The sequence below is a fragment of the Microcaecilia unicolor genome, chromosome 7 (genome assembly GCF_901765095.1).
Source record: "Microcaecilia unicolor chromosome 7, aMicUni1.1, whole genome shotgun sequence".
In the NCBI taxonomy this organism is placed as follows: domain Eukaryota; kingdom Metazoa; phylum Chordata; class Amphibia; order Gymnophiona; family Siphonopidae; genus Microcaecilia; species Microcaecilia unicolor.
The window spans coordinates 179,353,850-179,380,082 of NC_044037.1; the positions used below are offsets into that span (position 1 = coordinate 179,353,850).

At 40.0% G+C, this 26,233-nt stretch overlaps 1 protein-coding gene across 4 annotated transcripts in view; it reads right to left on the reverse strand.

The window, feature by feature from the left end:
• The window catches only part of FAM126B (family with sequence similarity 126 member B), a 213,258-nt gene that overhangs the window by 136,744 nt on the left and 50,281 nt on the right, over positions 1 to 26,233 (reverse strand). For 3 of the 4 annotated variants that reach the window (XM_030209927.1, XM_030209928.1, XM_030209926.1), the window contains exons 3-4: positions 24,578 to 24,648; positions 2,201 to 2,281 (exon numbers count right to left, since the gene is read on the reverse strand). In XM_030209927.1, the coding sequence (XP_030065787.1) occupies positions 2,201 to 2,257 (57 nt within the window). In that variant the 5' untranslated portion in view covers positions 2,258 to 2,281; positions 24,578 to 24,648. The remainder of the gene's footprint in view (positions 1 to 2,200; positions 2,282 to 24,577; positions 24,649 to 26,233) is intronic. The other variant, XM_030209930.1, reaches the window with a different exon arrangement.

Here is a 26,233-nt window from a genome sequence, read left to right on the forward strand (position 1 = left end):
CTAAGTAAAAAGTCTGTCCTGCATCAACATAACAACATGCACACTTATGGAAACCTTGGAACCACCGACATTTTTAAATGAAGTTGTATTATCCCATAACTTAAACTTTACCATAATAGTAGACTTGAGTCTTGTCAACCTCTCAACACATACCACAGTATCCTAGAAAATAATTACTGCAGTGGCACAAATCCTTCAACTTTACTTTATAAGAAATACAAAATACCTTATTAAGCTATCTTAATAAAGTCTTCTTGTCCCTTCCTCTGGTTCTACTGCTTTCTCTTCTTTCTGAAGCTGACATGAACCAGTTTAAGGTCCCTAGACTTCCTGACAGTGTTCTTTCCACCCCTTTCTCCTTACGAAGGAGGAGACAAATAAAGGACTGTCTGCCAAATTACTTTGTGAAGTAACACTAAATCCTGCAAAGAAGCTTCTCAGAGCTTATATAGCAAGCTTAACAGAACCAATTCTGAACACACAAATATCATTAACTGTACCTTTAAAAGGCAGCAGTGAATACAAGAACCAAAATATGTTTCCTATTGGAAAAGCCAGACAATCAGACTCCTAAGGATCCACACACAAATTGCATGCCAGCAGAATCTCTCATCTTGGTCACTCACAGAACATAGACCAATCCTCACCAATTACAGAATAAAGGACCAGGAAACACTGAGAAATCACATTTTTTGTAACCACTACAGTACAGGAGAAATAAAAATAAAAAGGGCTTATCTACTGTAGGGAGCAAAATAAAAGATCACTTTCTACTCCAAATAAAACCCACAAATAAATTATCTGGACACCCAAGAAAAGTTAAAAACTTGTGGGACAACAGTGAGCTGTATTTTCAAAAGCACTTAGGCTAACAAAGTGACATATGACTCCAGCCAACTTATTAGTGGAACATAACCACAGAGGCAAGGTAGGGCCATATTTTCAATATAGTAATACTACAGCCCAGGTACAGAACAGATTATTGACCAAACTTGCTTTCCTTGTGCCATCATCATCCAGCTGGATAGGCAGTGTCTTAAAAGGTGGAGGATAAAGGATTTCTTTTTTAAATTTATGTCCCACATTGAACCCAAGTTTGCTTGGATAATGTGGCTTATGTTTGAAAATACAGCAAGACAGAATAATAGAATTCAGTTATATCATGGGAGCAAAATGGATATGTCTGAAACATTTACAAAGTTGAGATTAGCATATATACCCAACTGGGCATTTAAAAGTCTGTCCTTTAATGCCGCCGCATGTTCAGAAATCATAGCCATATGTATAAACATGCACACACCAGAACAGGCATGCATATGCAAATTGCAAAAGTAAACAACAACTTCTACAGAGTACATCAAAAGCTTAATTTTTATTTTCTCATGTCCATTTTCCAAAATTCTAGACAGCAGATGTACAGATTAACAGGACCCAAAGCAGTCCAAAACAAGTAGTCAGAAACACAGTTTATACCTAATTGTTCAACCACCCTTAGGATTCACCTTTGGGTTTAAAAAGCAAAACCACGTGCATATAAGGACTGGATAAACAAATTAAAACAAAGATTAAAGCAAATGCCCTTAATATGTAACACTTGGTAGCAATAATGAAACAGTGATAGACTATTCAAATAGCAAGCAGCCTGAGCCAACAGATTTATTTCCACGGAACATAATTAACTTTGTATGAACTTGGTAGGTAACGGTGTGCTGAACTGGACATTGTTGCACATTCAGACTGACTCTGGAGAGAACTTCTACATGAAGGAAGCCCTTCCCTCATTACTCAATACCTCTCTGTGAAATAGTAGTAATAAAAAGTGCATTTTTATAATATACCACTAATTAACTTCACTTCGTTATTGTACTTGCTAATTAATGTATTTCAAATACCTTAATAAGCAAGTATAGTTTCCACCCATTCATTCAATTGTGACTTTAGTGATTAACCAGAGGAAAAGACTTCATATGCTCAGCTTTCACTGGTCTGATTTATTCAAGATGGATGCTGGGTGAGCTTCCTCATTAGTCAGAAAAACCTCCAGATATTCAATCACTATATTATTAATTAGTTGTTTCTTTTCCTTTATCTGTATTAGTAAAACTTTTTCTTTATTAATTACTAATACCTTGGACCTGAAACCAAATCTTTTTGTGTCTTCCTGCATTAAATGGCACCTGTCAGTTACTGTCCTGCATACCTTGAATTCCGAGAGCCATTCTTCCACTATACCTCGTTCAGATGCGAGCATCTTCATTCAGGGATTCCACGTCTCTACGACCTACAAAAAGAAAGCAGTTTTCTAAATTGGAGTTCCTATACTGACACTATCAATCACAGCTGATAACGCTATCTGTGTTGGGGTAAATTACTTTGAAAATGAAACCAGTTAGAGTTAGTAGTTACACAACCCAAAAGGTTGCTACTTAGTAACAAAAATAACTTTTCTGGCAAAGTAACTATGGGTACTTTTAGTTACTTTGACTCCTGATCTTGCCCTGAAACATTTAAACCATTCATACTCTGAACAAAATTACAAGTTAGTTAGAACGTGAATACTAGTGACCAAGTCAAACATACAGCGTTATTTAATAGCACTGATCAGTAATATGTAAAAAAAACAGGCATTCAAAATGTTCCTCAGAAAACCTGCTTCTCCTTGGAATCAAAATCTGCTAAATACATGGTCTTTCCACTGAGGCACTAGAGTGGAATAATGTACCACTAAAAAAACAAACCTCAAAAAAACTATTGTCATTAGTGGATATTAAGGCATTCTACATCTCTTGAGGTATCAGACAGATATCTCTTAAGGTGTCAGACAGATAAAGGTCTATTTCAACAATGGTATGTCTGCTCATTGGTTTTGGTCTTAAAGAAGAAAGAAATTATATTATTTCTATTCATTCATGGAGGATCCAAGATGGCGACAGAGTAGGTCGCAGGAGTGGAACGCTCCTCCTCAGAATACTCAAAGTTACCTTTTTCCTTGCAAGCATGCCGAAGAGAAAGGGAAAGCCAGGGGGACCTCCTCTAACCCAGGCTGGAGCCCTCCTCCTCGTGAAAGACTTCCATTTCTGCTTTTTTGGTGTCTACACCGTCGGCAAATCCGTGAAAGGGGCAGGGAAGAGCCCTGGGTCTGGAGAGCGAAATTTCGCGTAGCTACCCCCCGCCGCCACACCTAATCGGAGCCGGAGTGCCAAATGCAGAAGAAAGCGTTCGAAGGGGCGGCAGACCCCGTTGACGGAAGTGGTGTCAGCAGGTCATTCGGTGGAGGGGAAGCTCTTGCCTACCATGGCTGGAGAAAAATCATCAACAGAGGGAACCCAGTTAGCGGACACTGAGGAGGAAGCCTTACTCTCCGCCCTGGTATTACAACCTTTGGTGAAGCCCCAAGAAATAACTTGGACTCTATTTGGGCTGCTCGCGAAGTACTGCACAAGATAAGTACAGCATTTATTTCTGTCTCACAGAATAATGTGAAACAAATAAAAACTTTGAAAGAAAATATAGATACTATTTCCACTAAGCAAAATCATTAGAAGGGGACTTAGTTAAAGTGAAGAAACAACAGGCACAAATGGCTGGGGATCGATTGATATTTACAGGAAGATTGAAAACCTGGAAAATTCAGGCCAGGAATTTAAATCTTCGGATATTAAATGTTCCGCAGACAAAATATACCTCGCCTAGAGAAATGTTTAATAGATTTTTAAAAGAGGTTTTAAGTACCCAGAGCAGTCTCTTCCGCCACTACATAAAATATACTATATTGGAGGAAAAAAAAGAGTGCAACAGAACTTATCACAAGTAACTTCTATTCAACAAGCACTTCCAGCAGAAACTTTGGATCTAACAGGCCTCCTTGAACAATCTATTTATTTATTTATTGCATTTGTATCCCACATTTCCCACCTCTTTGCGGGCTCAGTGTGGCTTACAATAAGATAAGAATAATGGAAATACATTTGTTACAGCTTGTTATGGGTTACATTGTACAAGTTATGCGAGATCATCGAAGTATCGTTAGGAATTATAACAATGGGACATCAACATTGATACATTGGAAGGAGACAATGGGAAGCATAAGGGCAGTATTAACACACAAAGACATATGGTGTATATATTTCTGTGAGTAAATGTATGAGTGATGTGGAATTACGATTGAAGATATTAAAACACGAGCAACTGTAATAGTTTCTTTTGTATTTCAGCAGGATAAAGATTCTTTGCTCCGTCTATACTTCAAAAACATCCAACCTGATTTTTGGGGGGGCCAAAATTTTGATTTTTCCGGACATTTCTCGCTGGACTAAGCAACGCAGGAAGAAATTTCTGGACTTAAAACAAAGAGCCATGCGGCTTAGTGTTTCCTTCCAACTGAGGTTCCCCTGTAAATGTCTGATTTACTTTGAAAATACTAGATACATCTTCTATGAGCCAGAACAGTTTTGTAAATTTTAGAGTTGCAAGAAAATAAGACTGCAGCCCAATAGACTTTATTAGCCGGTATAGTATAATTAAGGATAACCACCTACTCTATATTTACTGTGATTGATATATTTCATTAATAATCTAACTTCCTATGATTATAACCTTGGATCCTTCCTAATTGTGGACTATAATTACCAACTTATATTTTCTGTTATATAAATAACTAGCCGTTGAGCCCGTTAAAATGGGCTGGTATTGGGGTTTTCGGAGGTCGACCTGCCGCCCCCCCCCCCCCCCATGAGGTTGCCGCCACCAGCCCTCCACTTCGCCAGGCCCTCTCTCCGCTACTGAACTTACATCCATTCGCCGGAACGTAGCAGGGCAGATCAGCTGAGCTGCCGTCGGCCTTCCTTCTCTGCCTGTGTCCCGCCCTCGTGTGACATAACAGCGAGGGCGGGGCACAAGCAGGGAAGGAAGGCAGACGGCAGTTCAGCTGATGTGCGTGCTGCGTTCTGGCGAATGGATTAAGTAATCAGTAGCGGAGAGAGGGCCTGGGCCGGTGGAGGGCTGGCGACGGCGACAACAGGTGGGGGGAGCGGTAGCGGCGACCTCAGGCAGGGGCGGTAGCGACCTCGGCGGCTTTGCGCAGTTTCCCTCTCTTTCCCGCCACGTCATCACGTATTGACGCGGGGCGGAACAGAGAGGGAAGTCTCTACTGCGCATTTGCGAGTGAGTCAGTCACTCACCGTTATATGTTTGATGATATTCTTGTTATTAATGACCTTCAGGTGGTAGTGTTAACTTGTAGTTGGTATAATCCTTCAAAGATTTGTGATCTTTGTTTATAATGAAAATCAATAAAGAAATTAAACATATTATTTCTATTCATATCCAATTTCTTTCAGGAAATAGGAGAAAGTTTTTCTTTACTAACGTGTAGACAGACTCTGGAATCGTTGCCGGAGAATGTAGTGACAGCAGCTGGCCTTACAGAATTAAAGGGGGTTTGGACAGATTCCTGAGGGAAAAGTCCATTGAATATTTTTTTTTTGAGGGGGGGGGGGGGGTGGTGGGGGGGGGGGGGGGGGGGGGGGGGGGGGGGGGGGGGGGGGGGGGGGTTTGCCGGGTTCTTGAAGCCTGGATTGGCCGCTGTCGGAGACAGGATGCTGGGCTTGATGGAACCTTGGTCTTTGCCAGTATGGCGGTGCTTATGTGCTTATATTGTGTACTGCTCTCCCTGATTGAGGACAATTATGAGAGTATAGCTTAGAGATCTTTTTCTGTGATATTTTTATTTTGTCTTCTGGTATTTTTTCCTTGTAACTCTCCTTTTTCTGTGCAAATTTATGCTTGTATTGTTAGTGTAATATTCATAAATTAAAAAAAAAAAAAGATTTCTTCACATTTGCAACTACTTCTTGGATTCATTGGAGTCACACTATTCAGTGGTGTTTGCTGCAAATTGTGGGCTTCTAAACAAAAAAAAGCTCATGCAAATGACCTACCACTCACAAAAATTACCCTCCCTCAACTACCCCAGCACTTTGCCCCACATCCAAAAACTCTCTCCTGTTAACTACCCTTACAAACTATCTCACATTACTGCCCTTGCCCTGCAACTGCAACCATCACTCTGCAAAGTGCCCCCACATCAAGACACTACCCACAACTGTCCTGACACCAAAAATACACCTGCAAATTGTACTACCCCCCCCCCCCCCACTACCATCCTGAGATATAGCACATACAATGCACACACAGAATACTCATATATGCATGCACATACACACAGAATTAAATTCATTTATCACGCATTAATTCTGTGCGCAATTTGTGACCTTTTAAATGTATTTTATTTGTTCACTGTCATAATGTTATACATATTTAATGTTATTCTTCAAGTTATTCTGTATTGTGATTACTTTATTGATTGTATTGTAAAGACCCCTAAGGAAGGCTGATTGCCAAAATATGGCCCATGTGGGTCTGGTCTACAATGGCATTTATGTTGGAGAATAAAATCTTGATATTTGAAGAAAACTTGACTTCTGGAGTTCTTGGATTTTCCCCTTCCACTTTGTGACTGTTTTCCTCACACTCCCTTCCCATTCACCTTAAAATTGGTCCTGCTGCTATTGGTGATCTCTAAAGAAAAACAAATTGTAAGGTAGACCGGGGAGGAGGTGTGATAGAAAGGGAGAGATGCCAAACTCACAGGCAAAGGAAATGAGGGTGCTGGGCCAAACGAGGGAAGGAGGGGCAGGCAGGCTGGAGGGGGAGTGATGCCAGACCCTGGGGTAGAGGGGACAGAGAAAGATGTTGGATCACAGGGAGGAAGTGAGGATGCTGGACTATATGGGAGGGGCACACAGGAAGAAAGGGACAGTGAGATGTCAGGCTGAAGGGTGAGAGGAAGAGAGAGAAAAAGGAGAGAGACAGATTATCAGATATTGGTTTGCATGGGACTGTATTAGAATGGCTCCGATCTTACATAAAATGAACACTTGCAGGTCTGATGGCATGATTCTTCTCAAGATTCTTTTCATGGAGTGGTGGGGTTCCGCAAGAATCACTTCTGTATGCCACAATATAATATTATTTGGCACTTTTTGCTTTATTGATTCATACCATGCAAATGGTACCATTCATCTATGCAGATGATGTGCAATTCTTACCACTTTTGACGCCCATGAATTGACTATTTCTTTGCTAATGAAAAATTTGTCAAGCTAGACCATTGGCTCAGTACAAATAGATTTAAATTAAACCCAGAAAACTCAAAAGGCCTAATTTCAAGATCAGGAGATTCACTGCCCATACTTATTCTGATTGTGACTGGTAGTATTATACCAATAGCAGAAACCTCAGAGATTTTAACAGCGATTATTGATCAGCAACCCAATTTTACAGCTCACATCAATCATGTAAGCAAGAAATATTGGTTTTTCCTTCACTCCATATTCATTCAATACACCCTATGCTTAGTAAGCAATCAACAGCTACTCTTATTAATTCCTTGAGGAGTAAACTGGATTACTGCAATTCCATCTTATGTAGTATACATAATATTGATGTTAGGCATTTCCAACTTTTGCAGAACACTGCAGTAAAACTACTTACTAAGTCACATAACAGCATATGAATAGCTATACTCAGATAAGGTTGCTGCTCCATGTAGCGATACAGAGCATAATATTCTTGGTCATATTTTGAATCCCTTTCCTAATAATTCCTAGCATCCTGTTTACTTTTTTGGGCAACCACCATATACACTGGGCAAGAATTTCAGTGTGTTGTCTACAATGACACCTAGACTTGAGTGCTGACTCCTAAGGTGGACCCTAGAATCAGGTAACTATGAAACAGATTATTCTTCAAAATGTGCATCACTTTGCAATTTGCCACATTAAATTAATCTGCCATTTGGATGCCCAATCTTCCAGTTTCCTAAAGTCTTCCTGAAAATTTTCACTATCCGCATGTGTGATCAGAGTGCGCCAGGGAAATACTGCAGAGCTCATTTAAATGAGATTTAAATAAGCTCATTGATATCCCCCCCTTCCTATGATCAGAGGACTGCGCACTGATGCTACCCACGCTCCTACCACCTTAACTGTACGCCAGTTCGGAGTTGGCATTAGGGTTAAGGGTAAAGCCTCCCCCTGCTCTGGCAAAGCGGCCCAGGATGCACTGGGTGGGGCAGGGCGATTTCAATTACCCCAATATTGACTGGATAATTGCTACATTAGGGAGTGCTAAGGAGGTAAAATTCTTAGATGTAATAAATGACTGCTTCTTGGAGCAACTGGTCCAAGAACCGACAAGCTATTTTAGATCTTGTCTTTAGTGGAATGTAGGGCATGATACAAGAGGAAACGGTGGTGGATCCGCTGGGAAGCCAGTGATCATAACATGATCAAATTTGAGCTTATATCTGGAGTGAAATCACTAAAGAAATCTACTGTAGCACATTTAATTTTTGAATGGGTACTATGGCAAATGAGGGTAAATGGTTAAAAGAAGCTCAAAGGATCAGCCGTAAAATTTAGGCTTTAAATCAGTGGAGAACAAGCAGCCTGCTTGTTTCTCGGAGAAGAACATTTTTCAAACAGTGGAAAAAAGGATCTGAATAAAGAAAATAAGAAGCAACATAGCAATGTCTAACTAAATGCAAAGCACTGATACAGAGGCTAAAAGAGAATATGAAGAAAACTTACATCAATAGAGACAAAGAAATTCTTATTTCTGGCAGTTACATTTGGGAACTTATTTGAAAGCCGTGATTTTGCCAGGAAAGGACTACAGAGTGCATTAATCTTACAGAGTGTCTAAAAGAAACTTTTGTTTAGGGAGAACATCATCAAATGACTCTGATAAAGCTCTTAAGTTAACAGAGGATCTCACGGAGAAATATGGATATTGAAAAGTGGATGTTTCTTCCAATCGAAGACAAAACTATCTATAAAGGTTTGGTGATCCATTGTTTTTTTCCACTTTGGGTAAATCTTCTACTGTTCAAAGCAATGGGAGATTTGAGACATCTGTGGAATGAGATAATGACTGTCAGCTAAGTGAACGGAATAATTGTTTTCCAAGATGATGATTTATGGAATGGTGACTGCTTCTGCTGCCTGTATGCCAACATCTGAGGCCTTTGGATGAAGAGAGCGTCTGCTGCCCCCGTGCACTTTAAATGGCATTACTATAGAGGAAGCTGAATTACAGTGTTTTGTTCAGCATCTAAAACGCAAAGTAGCAGAAGGTATAAATTTTCCATCTTTAACGAAGTACTAGACACACTGCAATGAGGACATTTTCCCAATGTCAATGCCCTTTAAGAGTACGTATCACTCTGCCGATGTCAAACTTGCACTGTGGAACAACGTTTTCAATGTAAACAGGATCAAACGGCATCAAGAGCCTCAATGCTCACCAGTCACCTCCATAATCTGTCACTGTTATCATTTGAAAGAGAACTGTGTGATTCATTGGACTGTGACAGAATTATTGATATATATCAACACCAAAAGATGGCACCTCATTCTTTAGTGAGCATAGTTTCTGAACTTAATTTGCTAGATACTATTATACAGCTTTGGAAATGTACATTAGCACAAAATTCCAATTTACTTTATCTAAAACATCACTAGCAGCTGCCCACGAGGTGCTTTTATAAGCCTATATACAGAGAGGTTCTTAGTCTTTGAGAAGGCTGAGCTGACTATAGAGGATATACCTTTTGTCAATCCCTATTAGACACATGCTCCTTATTTAAACTGTATTTGATTTTTTTTCTTTGTCTCACTACACCAAATACATATGTAAAAAACGTGTTTTGTCCAACAACGCAATATGCAGTCCATATTATGCACTTACTGTTTTTGTATTAAAGCATACTGCACTGTTCTTTTTAAACAGTTACACTTCTTGAGTGCATGTAACCACACCTGTACTTTCTACATTTGATAAGTAAGAGATGGCTTTGTTCTTGTTTTTATTTTAAACTTTTTTTTTTTTTTTTACAAATGCCCCTGACATAGAGGCATATTTTCAAAGCACTTTGGGAGGCTAAGTTCCATAGGTTTCTATGGAACTTTGGGAGGCTAAGTGCTTTGAAAATGAGCTTGATAGCCTTCAGGCAAAACGTGGTCATGTTGGATCATTTTCAGTAAAGTTTTTTGGTTTGTTCTTCATCTGTGATTCGTTCTGTCCTTTGATATACGTTTCTTATAAAGCAAAGTTGAAGGATATGTGCCAAACAGTGGCAATTTTATTTTGTCAGCATCAGAATAGACAGAACGCAGTAGAGCCAAAGGAAGGGGAAAAGACTTCAAAGGTTTTCTTCCTGTTTTGCTTAATCAGGCATTTACATTTGTTATAAGCAAAGTACTTGCCATTACTGTAATTATACTGTTATGTGTGTTGACATGTCTATATCTGATCAATTTATATATATATATATATATATATATATATATATATATATATATATATAATGCCCACCCATATTAGCTCTGGGACCAGCCAAAATGTCAGGTCTGGCTGTGCCACTGATTTATCCAATTATCATTAGTTTTGGACCCAATTCTTTCATATTGTCTCCATTTTTGTTTCATTTCTAAGAAATCTACATTATACTGGGGAAATAAGCTTGGATTAGATCTGGATTTGGTTTTGATCGGTGCTATCTTGTCTAGAACTAAGCTACGGGTGTCGTTCCATTTTTTAATAAAGTCAATGGATGGAGGAGAGGAAAATAATTGATTAAATTGCTCATTTAACCAAAAGTTGATAGGGTCAATTTTACCTCTGGTTTGAAAGAGGTGAGAATCGTTTCTTGTTTTAAGATTAAGTGTAGCTTCATAGAGAACAGCTTTTTTTGAATTATAAAATAAAAATGTTTCCGGATATCTCTAAGGCGACCCAAAAACGGCGTAAAGAATTCCTCAAATTACGCCCAAAAGTACAACAGCTGGGCGCTCTTTGTTGGTTAAACTTCCCATGTAAATGTGTAGTTGAATTGAATTTGGTTAAATACAGTGGTGGAAATAAGTATTTGATCCCTTGCTGATTTTGTAAGTTTGCCCACTGACAAAGACATGAGCAGCCCATAATTGAAGGGTAGGTTATTGGTAACAGTGAGAGATAGCACATCACAAATTAAATCCGGAAAATCACATTGTGGAAAGTATATGAATTTATTTGCATTCTGCAGAGGGAAATAAGTATTTAATCCCTCTGGCAAACAAGACCTAATACTTGGTGGCAAAACCCTTGTTGGCAAGCACAGCGGTCAGACGTCTTCTGTAGTTGATGATGAGGTTTGCACACATGTCAGGAGGAATTTTGGTCCACTCCTCTTTGCAGATCATCTCTAAATCATTAAGAGTTCTGGGCTGTCGCTTGGCAACTCGCAGCTTCAGCTCCCTCCATAAGTTTTCAATGGGATTAAGGTCTGGTGACTGGCTAGGCCACTCCATGACCCTAATGTGCTTCTTCCTGAGCCACTCCTTTGTTGCCTTGGCTGTATGTTTTGGGTCATTGTCGTGCTGGAAGACCCAGCCACGACCCATTTTTAAGGCCCTGGCGGAGGGAAGGAGGTTGTCACTCAGAATTGTACGGTACATGGCCCCATCCATTCTCCCATTGATGCGGTGAAGTAGTCCTGTGCCCTTAGCAGAGAAACACCCCCAAAACATAACATTTCCACCTCCATGCTTGACAGTGGGGACGGTGTTCTTTGGGTCATAGGCAGCATTTCTCTTCCTCCAAACACGGCGAGTTGAGTTCATGCCAAAGAGCTCAATTTTTGTCTCATCTGACCACAGCACCTTCTCCCAATCACTCTCGGCATCATCCAGGTGTTCACTGGCAAACTTCAGACGGGCCGTCACATGTGCCTTCCGGAGCAGGGGGACCTTGCGGGCACTGCAGGATTGCAATCCGTTATGTCGTAATGTGTTACCAATGGTTTGTGGTGACAGTGGTCCCAGCTGCCTTGAGATCATTGACAAGTTCCCCCCTTGTAGTTGTAGGCTGATTTCTAACCTTCCTCATGATCAAGGATACCCCACGAGGTGAGATTTTGCGTGGAGCCCCAGATCTTTGTCGATTGACAGTCATTTTGTACTTCTTCCATTTTCTTACTATGGCACCAACAGTTGTCTCCTTCTCGCCCAGCGTCTTACTGATGGTTTTGTAGCCCATTCCAGCCTTGTGCAGGTGTATGATCTTGTCCCTGACATCCTTAGACAGCTCCTTGCTCTTGGCCATTTTGTAGAGGTTAGAGTCTGACTGATTCACTGAGTCTGTGGACAGGTGTCTTTCATACAGGTGACCATTGCCGACAGCTGTCTGTCATGCAGGTAACGAGTTGATTTGGAGCATCTACCTGGTCTGTAGGGGCCAGATCTCTTACTGGTTGGTGGGGGATCAAATACTTATTTCCCTCTGCAGAATGCAAATAAATTCATATACTTTCCACAATGTGATTTTCCGGATTTAATTTGTGATGTGCTATCTCTCACTGTTACCAATAACCTACCCTTCAATTATGGGCTGCTCATGTCTTTGTCAGTGGGCAAACTTACAAAATCAGCAAGGGATCAAATACTTATTTCCACCACTGTATTTATTTTTGACCCTATTCATTTGACTCTTTCTTGGATGCAAAATTGCCCTGTTGCCTTCTGCAGTTAAGACAATTACATCAACTCCATGATTAATTAGGAACTCCTAGAACTCCCTCTCATTCCCTAGTTCCTTATAGAAAGAATTTGTAATTTATTCTTTATAATTTCCTGAATATTTTGATTTGCCTCCCATATTGTGGACTATAGATTTAATGTGATTTAAAATGTCATCTTATATTGTAAACCTATTTTCTTTAAGTAACATATGTTATCCTTTGATGTTTTATCATTTCAATGTAAGATGAGAATTATGGAATTACTTTCTTTGTAATTTTATTCTTCCTTTGTTAATCATCTTTGCCAAGCAAGATTTAGTCTTGTAATTATTGTAAATTGTAAAAATAAAATAAATAAAAAAAAGATAAGTGTAGCTTCCATCTAATTTAATGTAAATGTGAGGCAGCTATGATCTGACCACTTCTCGATATCTTCAACTGTGCCCAAAAGAAAATGTCTTCTTATGCACACGCAATTGCAATGAAGTATCCTAAAGCTTCCTAGATTTTAGAGTACATAACAGTTATGGCTCTCTATGCTTAGAGGTGGGCTTGAACACTACATTCTGCAATATTGTTGCTGTTCAGAAACTATATGCAGGAAGGATAGTGGATATCCCTCAAATCTTTTGTAGTATGAGATTATATATAATTTTTTTCCTATATAAAGCTGATGAGAAGCTACTCATGGAGAATGAATAGGTCTCTGAAAGACTTTTTGCTGCTCCATGGAGAGGGAGGCACTACAGTAGTCCCTACGCTCTTTTTTTTTTTTTTGGGGGGGGGGGGGCCATTCTTCATGGCGAATTCAAATACTTTTGGTGTCATTCTTTATGTTTTTCTTTGAATTCTGGCTCCAAACAGTTGGGGCAATGTGACCAATAAGCTTATATATTTCATAGTCTTGCATTAGAAGATTGGTCAATAAAGTATACAAATTTCTTAAACAGGTGTAGGCTGTATTTTCTATTTAAATGTCCAGTTTGTTTTTTTTAAAGAATTTACAGCATAGAGACTGGATTCTGACACACTCATACCTGCTAATCCATGAACTCTTGAGGCTTCCATAAATTTCAGAAACCAACGCATCTGACCTAAGCTCAGTTTCCTTCTAGAGTGAAGGGCACTTTCCTTTGCCATCTTCCATACAAACTGTGAACCGCAAATGTCTTCATATGGGGTACGAAAGTGGGAAGAGAGAGTTACTGAGGATATGCCTGTGGATAAAAGACTAACAGAATTGACTCCTCCCTGGCAGGGAAAGGAGTCAATTCTGTTAAATGTTCCAGAACAGTAGGGGAGATGAAAGAGGCAGCATGGAAGAGTCCTCCAGGGACTCAAAATCCAATTAAGTAAAATAACCTGATCTCAGGAAAAGTATTCTCCTCTTTGCTCCAAGGTAATCTTAGAGGATTGAAAGTAGCACCAAGTAAAACAGAATTTGATAACAGATTCCTTTAATTTTCTTGCAGGAGCCTTTTACAAAATCTGAATATTTTTGTAAAAAAAAGGAGTGTGCTTGTTCTGGTAGAAACAAGGATAAAGAACATGGAAAGTAAATTGGTGCCTAAGTTAGCAGCTTAATAGAAGCTTGGGGTGTAAAATTCTCTGGTGCCAAGACTGTAAGGGCAAGACCCCTGCCACTACAACTAGTACATTGCAAAGGTTGACTGAATGCATCTGTGATATTATGAACAAATGTCATCAGATCTGCCATACCCAGTGCTTTACAACAAAGAGACCTTTGCTACAATTAGAACTTTGCTGACTCAAAGACTTCTTGCATGCCCATGTCTCTATTGACCAATCTTCTAATGCAAGACTATGAAATATATAAGCCAGAATTCAAAGAAAAACATAAAGAATGACACCAAAAGGTTGACTTATAGTCTCTTTGGAGCCCATAGTTCCAAGAAAAGCATTAAGAGTAATATCAAAAGACATTCTTGTGGTTTTGCAAGCCATAACATACAGGACACAACCAATCATCTAGCACAATGATATCAAAACATCAGCATACAAAAAACAAAATGGAGGAAAACCCACTACAATAATGATCAAACAGCAAAAACAAAAGAGGAGGGGTGGACCCTTGGGTGTCCCAGTGCAACAAAGAACAGGATTATCAGAGGGTACGGAAAAACTATTTTATTGTATAAAAGAGAGTCAAAAGACTTCAAATTGCAAACACAGCACTGCACAATGGGGCTTGCTGTAATGGATAGACTGAACATGGGTCTGTGTTTCGGCAAAAATGTTTGCATCATCTTGAGGGTCTCCAAGACAAACTAAGGGTGCCTCCATAATAGACTCAATTAGGATACAGATTTTGTGTCAGCAAATGTGTCTTCTCAATATCTTCTACTGTACCCAAAGGAAAATGTCTTATGCACAGACAACTGCAATGAAGTATCTTCAAGCTTCCTAGATGTTAGAGTAGCATAACAGTTATGGTTCTCTATGCTTGGAGGTGGGCTTTGAACAATGCATTCTGTAATATTGTTGCTGCTCAGAACTATCTGTGACAGGGGGGAAAATGTTTGTGGGGCTGGAAAGCATGAATGACCTGGAGGCCTTGAAAAAGGCCAGAGGTAGTTGAAGGAGAATTAGTGCTGTCAAAGAAAGGTAACAGTTTGCCTAGAGGTTAAGAAAAAGAAACAATAGCTGGAGTCCAGTGAACGGATGAACGCAAGGGAGGGGATGAATACAGAGGGTGGAAATGATGGACTATGGAAGAAATGAGGAACAGACAGAATGGGGGGACAGAGGTAGGGGTCAGTGGGAGATGAAAAGCTGATAGGTAGACGAGTTGAAAAAGAGATAGAGAGAGACAGAGAGAAAGAGAAGAAACTAAACTGAGTTACGTGTAGATAAAGAGGCAGAGAACAATGAAATGGAAAAAGATAAAGGGCCTCTTTTACAAAGCTGCAGGAGGGCTACCGCGGCAATGGCACGTGGCAAATCAGCCCTACTGCCAGGCTACTACATGAGCCTGATGGTAGTTCCAGCATCTGTCATTCACTATTTCCAGCGCTCTGAAAATAAATATTTTTAGCACCAGGGGCTTATCTGGCAGTAAATCGGTTAACGACGGAGTCCTTACCACTTCCTAAATAGGAGGTGGTAAGGGTTCCCCCAGAAAATGGCCTCATAGCATGTGTTTAGCTTACCGCACAGCCGTTTCCTTTTTTATAAGAAAAAAAGCCTTTTACCCACTATAATAAAAGGGGGCCATGAAACACAGCAAATCCATGTGCCACCACCACCGCAGGGCCCCTTTTACCAGAGCTTGGTAAAAGGACCCCAAAGTAAAATAAAATATTCTTATATTCCGCAATTGCCTATTGAAGTTCTATCATCATGTCCAGTATGCTGTTTCCAGCAGTGGTTACAAGTACCTGGCAAGATCCCAGAACAGTAAAACAGATTTTATGCTGCTCATCCTAGAAATACCTTAGGGATGAAGTACTGTTGCTAGATTGATGCCCTTGACAAAGCATGAGACCGCGAAACAGGGTCCTGTCGGGCTAATCACAGTATCGGTGTTGCCAATGAGGTTTCACTAGAATTTTGATGGAACCAGCTAAGTCCCAGCCACAGAAGACAATATACCAAGGCGGGAGCATTTAAGCTAAGTTATATCTGTGCATTATTTGCTTTTATATTGCAATAATGTTGATTTTTTGAACGGTAGGATGTTTGAAGCTATTTACAGCTGAAACGCAATTAGAGTATCAGTATAAAACACTACCGGTTGGCTGGAGGTATTCGATGATTAGAAATTTGCATTGACCTGGGAGCCACTGTATAGGTTGATATGCAATGTCCTAAAATGATATGAGATTACCTCTACAGCCTATATAAGTTATTCTCGATGTTATTTGCAATATAACAGTTTTTGTCTAAATTGACGTTGTGTATATTTACAAAGTGCTGAGACAAAACTGAGCCATTTAATTGAATAGTTGCATCCTAGAAATAAGCAGTGGATTCCCAAGTTCATCTTAATAGTGGCTTAAGGACTTTTCTTTTAGAAAATAATCCAAACCTTTTTTAAACCCTGCTAAGCTAATTGTTTTTATCACATTCCCTGGCAATGAATTCCAGAGTTTAATTACACATTGAGTGCAGAAATTTTCTCTGATTTGTTTTAAATTTATTGCTTAGTAGCTTCATTATGTGACCCCTAGTCCTTGTATTTCTGCAAAGAGTAAACAAAAGATTCACATCTACCCATTCCACTTCACTCAAAATTTTATAGACCTTTATCACATCACTCCCTCAGCTGTCTCTTCTCCAAGCTGAAGAACCCAAGCTGCTTTAGCCTTTCCTCATATGGAAGTGGTCCCATCCCCTTTATCGTTTTCTTCACCCTTCTCTGTACCTTTTCTAATTCCGCTATATCTTTCTTAGCTGTAGTGACCAGAACTGCACACAGTATTTGAGGTATGGTCGAACCACTGAGCGATACAAAGGCATTATAATATTCTCAGTTTTGTTTTCCATGCCTTTCCTAATATCCTAACAATGTATTTACTTTCTTAGCCACTGCTACACATTGAGCAGAGGGTTTCAAATTATCAGCAATGACACCTAGATGTTTTTCTTGGGCAGAGACTCCTAATATGGAACTTTGCATCATCTAGTTATAGTTTGGGCTCCTCTTTCCTACATGCATCACTTTGCACTTGCTCATATTAAATGTCATTTGCCATTTGAATGCTCAGTCTCCCAGTCTCATAAGGTCCTCTTGTAATTTTAGAACTTTGAATAACTGTACCATCAGCAAATTACCTCACTAGTTATTCCCATCTCTAGATCATTTATAAATATGTTAAAAAGCAGCAGTCCCTGCACCGATCCCTGGGGAATCCCACTATCTACCTTTCTCCATTGGAAGATATTGACCATTTAATCCTACTCTGTTTTCTATCTTTAAACCCGTTCTTAATACACAATAGAAAACTACCTATGACGTTCTAATTTCTTCAGGAGTCGTTCATGAGGTACTTTGTCAAATGCCTTTTGAAAATCCAAATATACAATATCGACCAGCTCACCTTTATCCGTTTCTTCACCCCTTCAAGGAAATGTAGAAGTTTGGTGAGGCAAGATTTCCCCTTCAGTAAATCCATGTTGGCTTTATCTCATTAATTCACACCTTTGTATATGCTCGGTAATTCTGTTCTTTATAATAGTCTCTACCATTTTGCCAGGTACCAATATCAGGCTCACCTGTCTATAAATTCCCTAGACCATCTCTGGAATCCTTTTAAAAAAGGACCAACCCAATTAAAAAAAATAAAATGCCTATATAAATATAAGGAAGTATTTCCTTCCCATTTGTATTCTTTCCAACCCAACAGAAGTTGGGAAAAAATTATACAAAAGGGACGAGAATGTCTGTCCATCCATCTATCTCTGTCTAGGTGCAAAATAACTGTAAACATTTAACACAATGGGAAGAAATTTGGTATTTGGGAAAAACCACTGGGAAAAAAAACTCACAATGATTTTGAGATTGGGCCAAATCAGACCAGGGGTTCCAGAAAAAATAAGCCCTCTCAAAATATGTCCCAATGCATTTCTATAGGAACCACAGCTCCAGCTTCTATAGCCTAGAAAGAGAGACTGAAATGTAGCAGCTGGATAACAGAACAAAGCAGTTTTCAAGGTAGATTTCCTTACTATTTACCAATGCTCCAAACTGCCCCACCCCCAAACTACTCCCAGAGCCCAAACCTCACTCCTCCCACATCTGCCACACCAACCCACAACCTGCCCCATCTCCACATACTACCTCTGTGCAACTGCCCACCACCATTCAAACCTTATCCTCAACTGCCACACCACCCCTAAACTGCTCCCACCCCTAAAACTACCCCACATCCAAAAAATACCCCACGCAACTATGGCACCCCTAAAATAAAACCCTATAACCTACCCCACACCTAAAAACTACCCTACCCACAACTCATATCCCATAAACTGCCCCAACCCTAAAAAACTAGAGCTGATAACCCACCACCCCACAAAATTACCCCACCCCCAGAGCTTGTCCCTCAACTATCTCTACATGGTCCAAATCACCCCTTCCCCTCTAACATGCCAAGTGATCCCCTAACTCCAGCCACCTCCCCCACTGACACAACATATGCCCCCCCCCCCCACACACATAAACCAAAGAACAAAGATACACACAGCGACATTAATATTTCCCTATCCCTTTATTTCAGTTTTCCTTGTTAATTCTACTCTAAGAACTACTTCAAGAATCAGACCGTTTTCTTATTGTTATGCATATTGCAAAACATCTGTAGATGTTGCCATTGTCAGGGCCAGATTAAGCCACTGGCAAACTTTGCCTATAGTCTACATGTTTAGGGAGGCGCTATGAGATGTTATCAGGACTCAGGGTTAGGACTGCCAACTGCCCACCTTTTTTCCAGAAGGCAGAAGTATTTTATAGTAATATCAAGAAAGTAGAATGAGAGGTAAAATGTCTGGACATTTTTCTGATTTTAAAACCTCTTATCTGCAGTTCTCTATTTTCTCCCTTCCCTACCTCCACCCCTTTTGTGAGTAAGCCTGCACTGCCTGTGTCCATTACAACTAGCAGCGCAGCAAAGACTGTCTGTAGGATTTAACCAATGAGAATGCAGTAGGGGCAGATAACTGGACAGCAGCTCTTGCCATCAGAAGGCGATCTGGATAAAGTTTCTGCATTTAGTGGGAGGCAGAAGAAAAATGAACCCCCTCCACAAATGCCATAGTACTTTTCTATAGGAGAAGCAGCTCCAACAGCTGCAGCACACACACACTGATTCACTGAAATATTGTGATTACAAGAATTGTACCTTTCAAACTGCCTTTCGCTCTCATCTCCTCTCCTGATCACAAATACATAGAACAGCAGTACAGAGAGGGATACAAAACAAACAATACAAAGAAAAAAAGCACCAACAGCCTTCAAAACCGGAACACGTTTTTTTCCCACATACTCCGTGCCATTTCGTGATGTCACTTTTGTTAGTGTTCATGTACTTCAAAGGGACATAACGAATGCTTGTTAAGTGTGAGTAGAAATGTGATGGTTATCTGAAATCATATGAATTCTGTGTATATATATATATAGTTTTGTTAACTCTGCGTTTGTCAAACTTTAAGGCTGATTATCATTTGGGAGCCTGATGGTGGGCTAACTCATTTGGGAAACATTTTTTGTTGTACTGTAAGCCACAGTGAAGCACAGCATATGACATTTATTCCATTATCACATATCACAATTCTGCAGGATTACTTAGAAATCACTCTATTCTCTTTAAGTTCATTTTTATTTGTTACAGTAATGACTATATTCAAATTGTTATCTGGACACGTTTTAACCTATTGAAATATGCACGATTAGAAGGTCACTGGTTCAGCACATACATTTATGTTACATTCCATTAATTTCCTGTTTTTAGGTGGTTGGTTTCTGTGTGTTTTTAATCATTATTTTTATGTTTAACTCTTTTTTATTGAACGTTTACATATACAGTATTCATTATATAACATCCATTTACTCCTAACACATAAGATCTGTTTCAGGTCAAATTATTTGATCATAACTATGAACTTTCTTGCTTATAATAGAATTTGTTCACTGTCTTAACTTTTTATGTCTTTGTTCTCCTAATCCTGGGCTCTGCTTGGACTACATTCTTTTAGGAATAAACTTCCTGAGTCCAGGTTTTTGTTAGATATCGTTATGGTTCTTCCTTCTTCTCTATTACCAATTTCCTTAATTTATTAACCCATTAACATCAGCGTGAACAACTTAACCTTCATTAACGTTTCTGTTTTGTAATTGCATTCAACTGTTAATTTTAATACATTATGGTTTAAATCTTAATTTTCTATTTTCTTTCCCCCCCCCCCACCTCCCCTTCCCCTCCCCCCTTTCCCCCCCCCTCCTTTCCCCCTCTTTCCCCCTTCCCCCCCCCTCATTGTTCTCTGTCTTCGTCTTGCTTATTGGGTTGTTAATCTTTACTCAAAGAGTTCAGTCTTCTGTCCGAACTTCTCATCTCTGTCTGTTCATGCTCCCTGTGTACTATCTTCCTCTTCTTCATTTAGAAATTTATCAGGTAACTACGGGCTGCATGTGGGAGTGTGTTTAAGAGAGGACTCCAGCACGCCTCAAATTTCTTTCCTTCTATCGATTCCCAGTTCTTCACACCCATCCGTTCTACCCTCATCAACATCATCATTCGCGTCCTCCACTGTTGTCTGAATGGTGGCCTGCGCGAGAGCCATTCGGCCAGAATAACTTGCTTAGCAATTATAACCGTCTTTGAAGCAAATTCTGAATACCCTCTCTTTGTTGGCTTGCTTAGTCTTAAATGACCAAAGAGGATCGCCACATCATAAGTCCAAGTTGCATTCCACAGTTGTGACACATAAATGAGCAGTCCTTTCCAAAATTCCACCACTGCTGGGCAGTTCCATATCATATGACCTAAAGTTGCTCCAGCACCATCACATCTGGGGCAGGATCCCCAGGGTGACACACCCATGTGAAAAGCTTGTCTGGGTGCTATATACGTCCGCATAACCAGTCTGTACTGTTGTTCCCAGTGTACTGCGGCAGCCGTGGAGTGCCTCATTCTCGAGACATGTGTTTTTATCTGCTCCTCTGTTACTGTCTGCATCAGATCTTCACTCCACTGCTGCGCCAGCTTTTTGTAATCCAATTCCACGGCCGCATCCCTGATATACCTGTGATGAAATGTAAGTGATACTTTCTGCTGCGCTGCCAGGGAGAATGCCTCTGAGATTTCTATTTGTACATCTTCCGCTAGATCTTCCCACGGTAAAGAATGCACATAATGTTTTAACTGCTGGTAATGAAATCTGTCTCGGTCTGGTAAACCATATTCTCTTTGTAAATCCGCAAAGTTCTTCATCTTGCCTTCTGTGGTTAATACTTGGAGGAGGTATATCACTCCTCGTCGCTTCCACTTCTGAAATGTCTAATCATTATTTTTAATCATTGTTTATATAATTTTTATAATTGTATTTAAATGTTGATATATGTTTTAATTTGTACACAGACCCCTGATGCAGGCACCAAGTGCTGAAACACAGCCCGTGTTGGGTTAATGACATAAGCATCTATTTACACCACTAATTAACGGACATGTTCCAGATTTGACGGCTCTTGGTGCTTCTTTCCTTTGCATAAATACACAGATAGCATATACATAAATATATCAACAGACAAACATACACATCCACCCACCCACATGTTTTCCCCACTTGTTAAAGACTATTTCAACTTTGGAAATGTTCATTTCTTGCATCTTTGCATTCATTCAATACCGGCAATATTGCTCTGCTCTTAGCCTAGCTACTCAGTGACCATTTTCAGATTAGAAAAAAGCATTTAGACAATTTTTGTGGTAAAAAGGGTCCCTTCTAGTTAGCTTTCTGGGACTGGAAATCAACACAAACACCTTATGAGCATGAAACTGGTGTATTATTTATATATTCAAATGGGAAGCTCCTCCATAAACGTCTTACTAATCATAAAAATTACACAGCTACTTTATACAGCCACTTGTACAACTTAACCCACAGTGCTCTTTACTAGACCCTCTCACTTGCAGTTTTAAACAACTCCTCCAACTTATGGCTTTCTACAGGAAGCTCACAACTTTGGTTTTAAACTGTTTACTTCCTAGTTAACTTTTCTAAGTACATTTTCCAAAGGGGAAAAACATTTCCACTATGGGATTCTCTCCTTTAGAATATCTTAGTTTGCACAGCACCAAGCCAGCATAACTTAATGCAAACACATTTACAAACAACTGATGTTTTTAGATCTCCAATTACTCAGTTGCTGATACTGGCTTGCTCATCTTTAAGAATTACAAGCATTAAAATCTTTGCATAGTTTTGCCACAGTTAGGAGATTACTATAGTTGGTCCCCTCGTCAGTCAAATATCCTGCCTACACTGTGCTCTCCAGCAAATTCTAAACCAAGGTACATTTGGCTTTTATTCAGAAAACGTTTCACACTGGAAGAACACTGCTTCACCTCTCCAAAAACACTTAGTTTCTACATGCTTAAAAATAAGCCTATTTGGAGGAAGCGACATAGTCGGACCAAACAGTTACCTAAGCAAGTGGCTCAGACAATGCCAACAAACTCAGGCAGTAGCAAACAAAAACATGGTACTAATCACTCAGACTAAACGACTAAAAGTTAGCTGGGTACTGGGAGACTGCTGAATGATCATGAGGCTGAATAGTTGATTTAAAAGCCTTTTCCTACACAGGCGGAGATGTGAATCTGCAAAAGGGGACCAAGGTGGGAGGTGCAGCACAGAACAAGTGGGAAATATTGTATTGTGGGAAATAAGTGCTCTGAAGTGGCACAGTTGAATAAAGCTCTCTCAAAGCAGAATTAAAGAACTGGTTTGCAGACCAGAAAAATGACACTGCAAGCATTAAAGGAAAAATTCAAATTTGGATTGGACATCTGAGGTTGGATCTAGCTGACCTAGGGCAGCAGATGGAGATCGAAGTAAGAGTCATTGAAAAGGACTGACCATGTGAAATAAAATAGAATCTGGAGAAATAAGGATGATATAAGTGGAATAAAACTGAAGATTTGGAAAACTGCTCCAGATGACGTAACATCAGGTTACAAAGCCTTCCTCAGTCGGAAACTGATAAGTGTGTGTGGAAGTAATACAGAGGTTCTCTAAGGCCATTCTAGAAGCAGCAAGAGCTCAGGAGACAGACCTAAACTTGCAGTAAAAATCATATGATATAATTATCTGTTTTCATAAATTTACCAAAAAGGATAAAATTATACTACTGGTTACAGTGTGCTTGGATGTTTAAGAGAGAAATCTGGATGAATGGAGCACTTTTTGGGTCATGTGGGATCTTCTCCCCTCCTTATTGAGTAGTCTAGATGTGGGCACAGATACATGCCGGAAGAGGTGGGCTAAGAGAGAGAGAGGAAATGGCATGGAACTAGGGGAGAAGAGACACATTACCTTGGATATATGATGACGTGGAGTGATGAGACGGTAGAGGAATAAGATGGGAGGGTCCTTAAATCCGATCAGCATGCTAAGTTGGGTCCAATGGTGAAGAGATTATTTAAGAAACCTTGGGGACAGATTCATTAAAAACTGATTTCTTTTAAATATGTGGGGTTGAAATACACCCATGACAAGTCAACTGTCAGTGAAAAAATTAGACTATTTGCTATGTTCAGGAGACTCATTTCTAGCAAAAAGAGGACATTTTAATGAAACATAAATCTTTCAAAGAGCAAAAGGTGTTACTAAGTATCTGGGGGTGTATTTGACAAAGGGTAGGAAACAACTGTATTCTCTCAACAGCCAGGCACTGTTGGGAAAACTGTAAGCAGAATTAGATTGGTGGACCAAGCTAAGTACTTCCTGGACAGTGGGAGTGGCCTCAGTCAAAATGATGTTACCTCACTTCTTATACCTTTTTTTCATCACTACCCACCACAATTCCAGACTAGACTTAAAACTGTTGAATAAACAGATCTTTCAATATATTTAGCAACAGAAACCTCCAACTGCAGCTAAAGGAATCCTATATCAGTCTAAGCACAGGGGAAGAGGGTCTCGAGGTCTCAGACTAAGATATATGTGGCGGGACAGCTGAAAGCAATACTAGATTGGTGGGATCCTATACAGAAATAGTGGCTTGCAAAAGAATAGGGCATGGTATATCAATATGCTTCACCAGGTGGCTTCCTGCTCCCCAGAGACAAATGCAAAGTGTAACGAATCCCTTAGTGGCCCACACACTACAAGTGTGGAATACTTTGGCCTACACCCTAGTAGTGATAAGGTTTATTCAAAAGTAGTCCTTAAAACAGAATGAGGACTTTATGCCAGTAGCCACAGACCTAGTATACTCACACTGGGAAGAGAAGAGACTTGACAGTATAGGGAAGTTCTTTGAGGGTGAGAACATGCTGAGCTTTGATGAGCTGTGAAAACATCAACAAAAAGAAAGTGATTTCTTTCAATAAGTCAAGTACTATTTTAAGATGGAAACACTGAGAACAGACCTAACAGCTGAGGAATTAGCATTTGAGTCCCTAATCAAGGCTAATTATAGCAAGGGAAGATTTAAAAAAAAATGCTATTATGAACTCGCCCCCCCCCCCCCCCCCCCGAGTTATGAAACCATCACGTATAATTAGACAGGAAGGCGTGTTGGGACAGGAGTTAAATCAGCAATGGAAGGATTTTTGAAGGGCTTTTAAGAGATGTATTGCTAGTAACTTAAGAGAAACATGTACACTTAAAAAAAAACAACAACTTTTGTTTAGATGGCAGAACAAACCTAGCACTTAAAAAGGTGAAAACAATAGTTGTTGGCCTCAATGAGGCATTTTTGTTCATACATTTTTTTTGTTGTTACATTTGTACCCCGTGCTTTCCCACTCATGGCAGGCTCAATGCGGCTTACATGGGGCAATGGAGGGTTAAGTGACTTGCCTAGAGTCTCAAGGAGCTGCCTGTGCCTGAAGTGGGAATCAAACTCAGTTCCTCAGTTCCCCAGAACCAAAGTCCACCACCCTAACCTCTAGGCCACTCCTCCATATACATGGTGGGAAAGTGATAAATTTTAAAAATATATTTTTTAGGGGGGGGAGTGGGGTAAGTAAGGTGTTAGAAAGCTGGGCAGGATTACGTGGACCGACGTGCCAGTTTCAATTAGGCTGCCACTATTAAATCAAACGCCCCCTAAAGGTAAATAAAAACAAAAGCTCTGCTGAGATCGAAGTAGCAAAGCTGGCAATAGCAGCAGCCTTGAAATAAATCTTACCTGCAGTAGAGCAAAGTTACTCACCTGTAGCAAGCGTTCTCCAACATTCACCATATGGGTGATGTCATCTGAAGGAGCTGCATGGGAAAACCCCCAGCTTCTTTTCCAGAAGCTTTTCAGGAGTTTCCAACACACACATATACATGCATTACCACTTGCGGTTGCTACGTAGAATGTGTAAATATATGTATCCTGCCATCCTCAGAGAACACCTGCTACAAGGTGAGTAACTTTGCTTTTTCCAAGGACAAGTAGGACTACTGATTCATACATACTGTATGGGAATCCCTAGCTACCAGGCTGTTCAAAAATAAAAGGGGACATGTGAATGAGGCCTATAACAGGCTAAAGCCTATAGCAATTTTGTGATTCTTTCTGACCAGCCTGGAAAAGAAACAAAATGGGCCTAAGGGGTGGAGGTGGATTCTAGACCCCGAGTAGATTTTGAAGGACCTATTGACCAAACTGACTGTCATGTCAGGAATCTTGCTCCAAACAGTAATAAGATGTGAAATGTTTGGACTGAAGATCACACTTCTTCAAAATCTCTTGTATACAGGCAGATTTCAAATGGGCTACCGACGCAGCTATGGCTCAGACATTATGAGCTGTGACATATCTCTCAAGTGTTTGCCCTCCCTGGCCATAAGTAAAAGAAATACAGTCTGCTAGTCAATTGGACATAGTGTGTTTGCCAATGACTGTCCTCACCTAGTTAGGGTATAAAGTAAAGCTGGCTA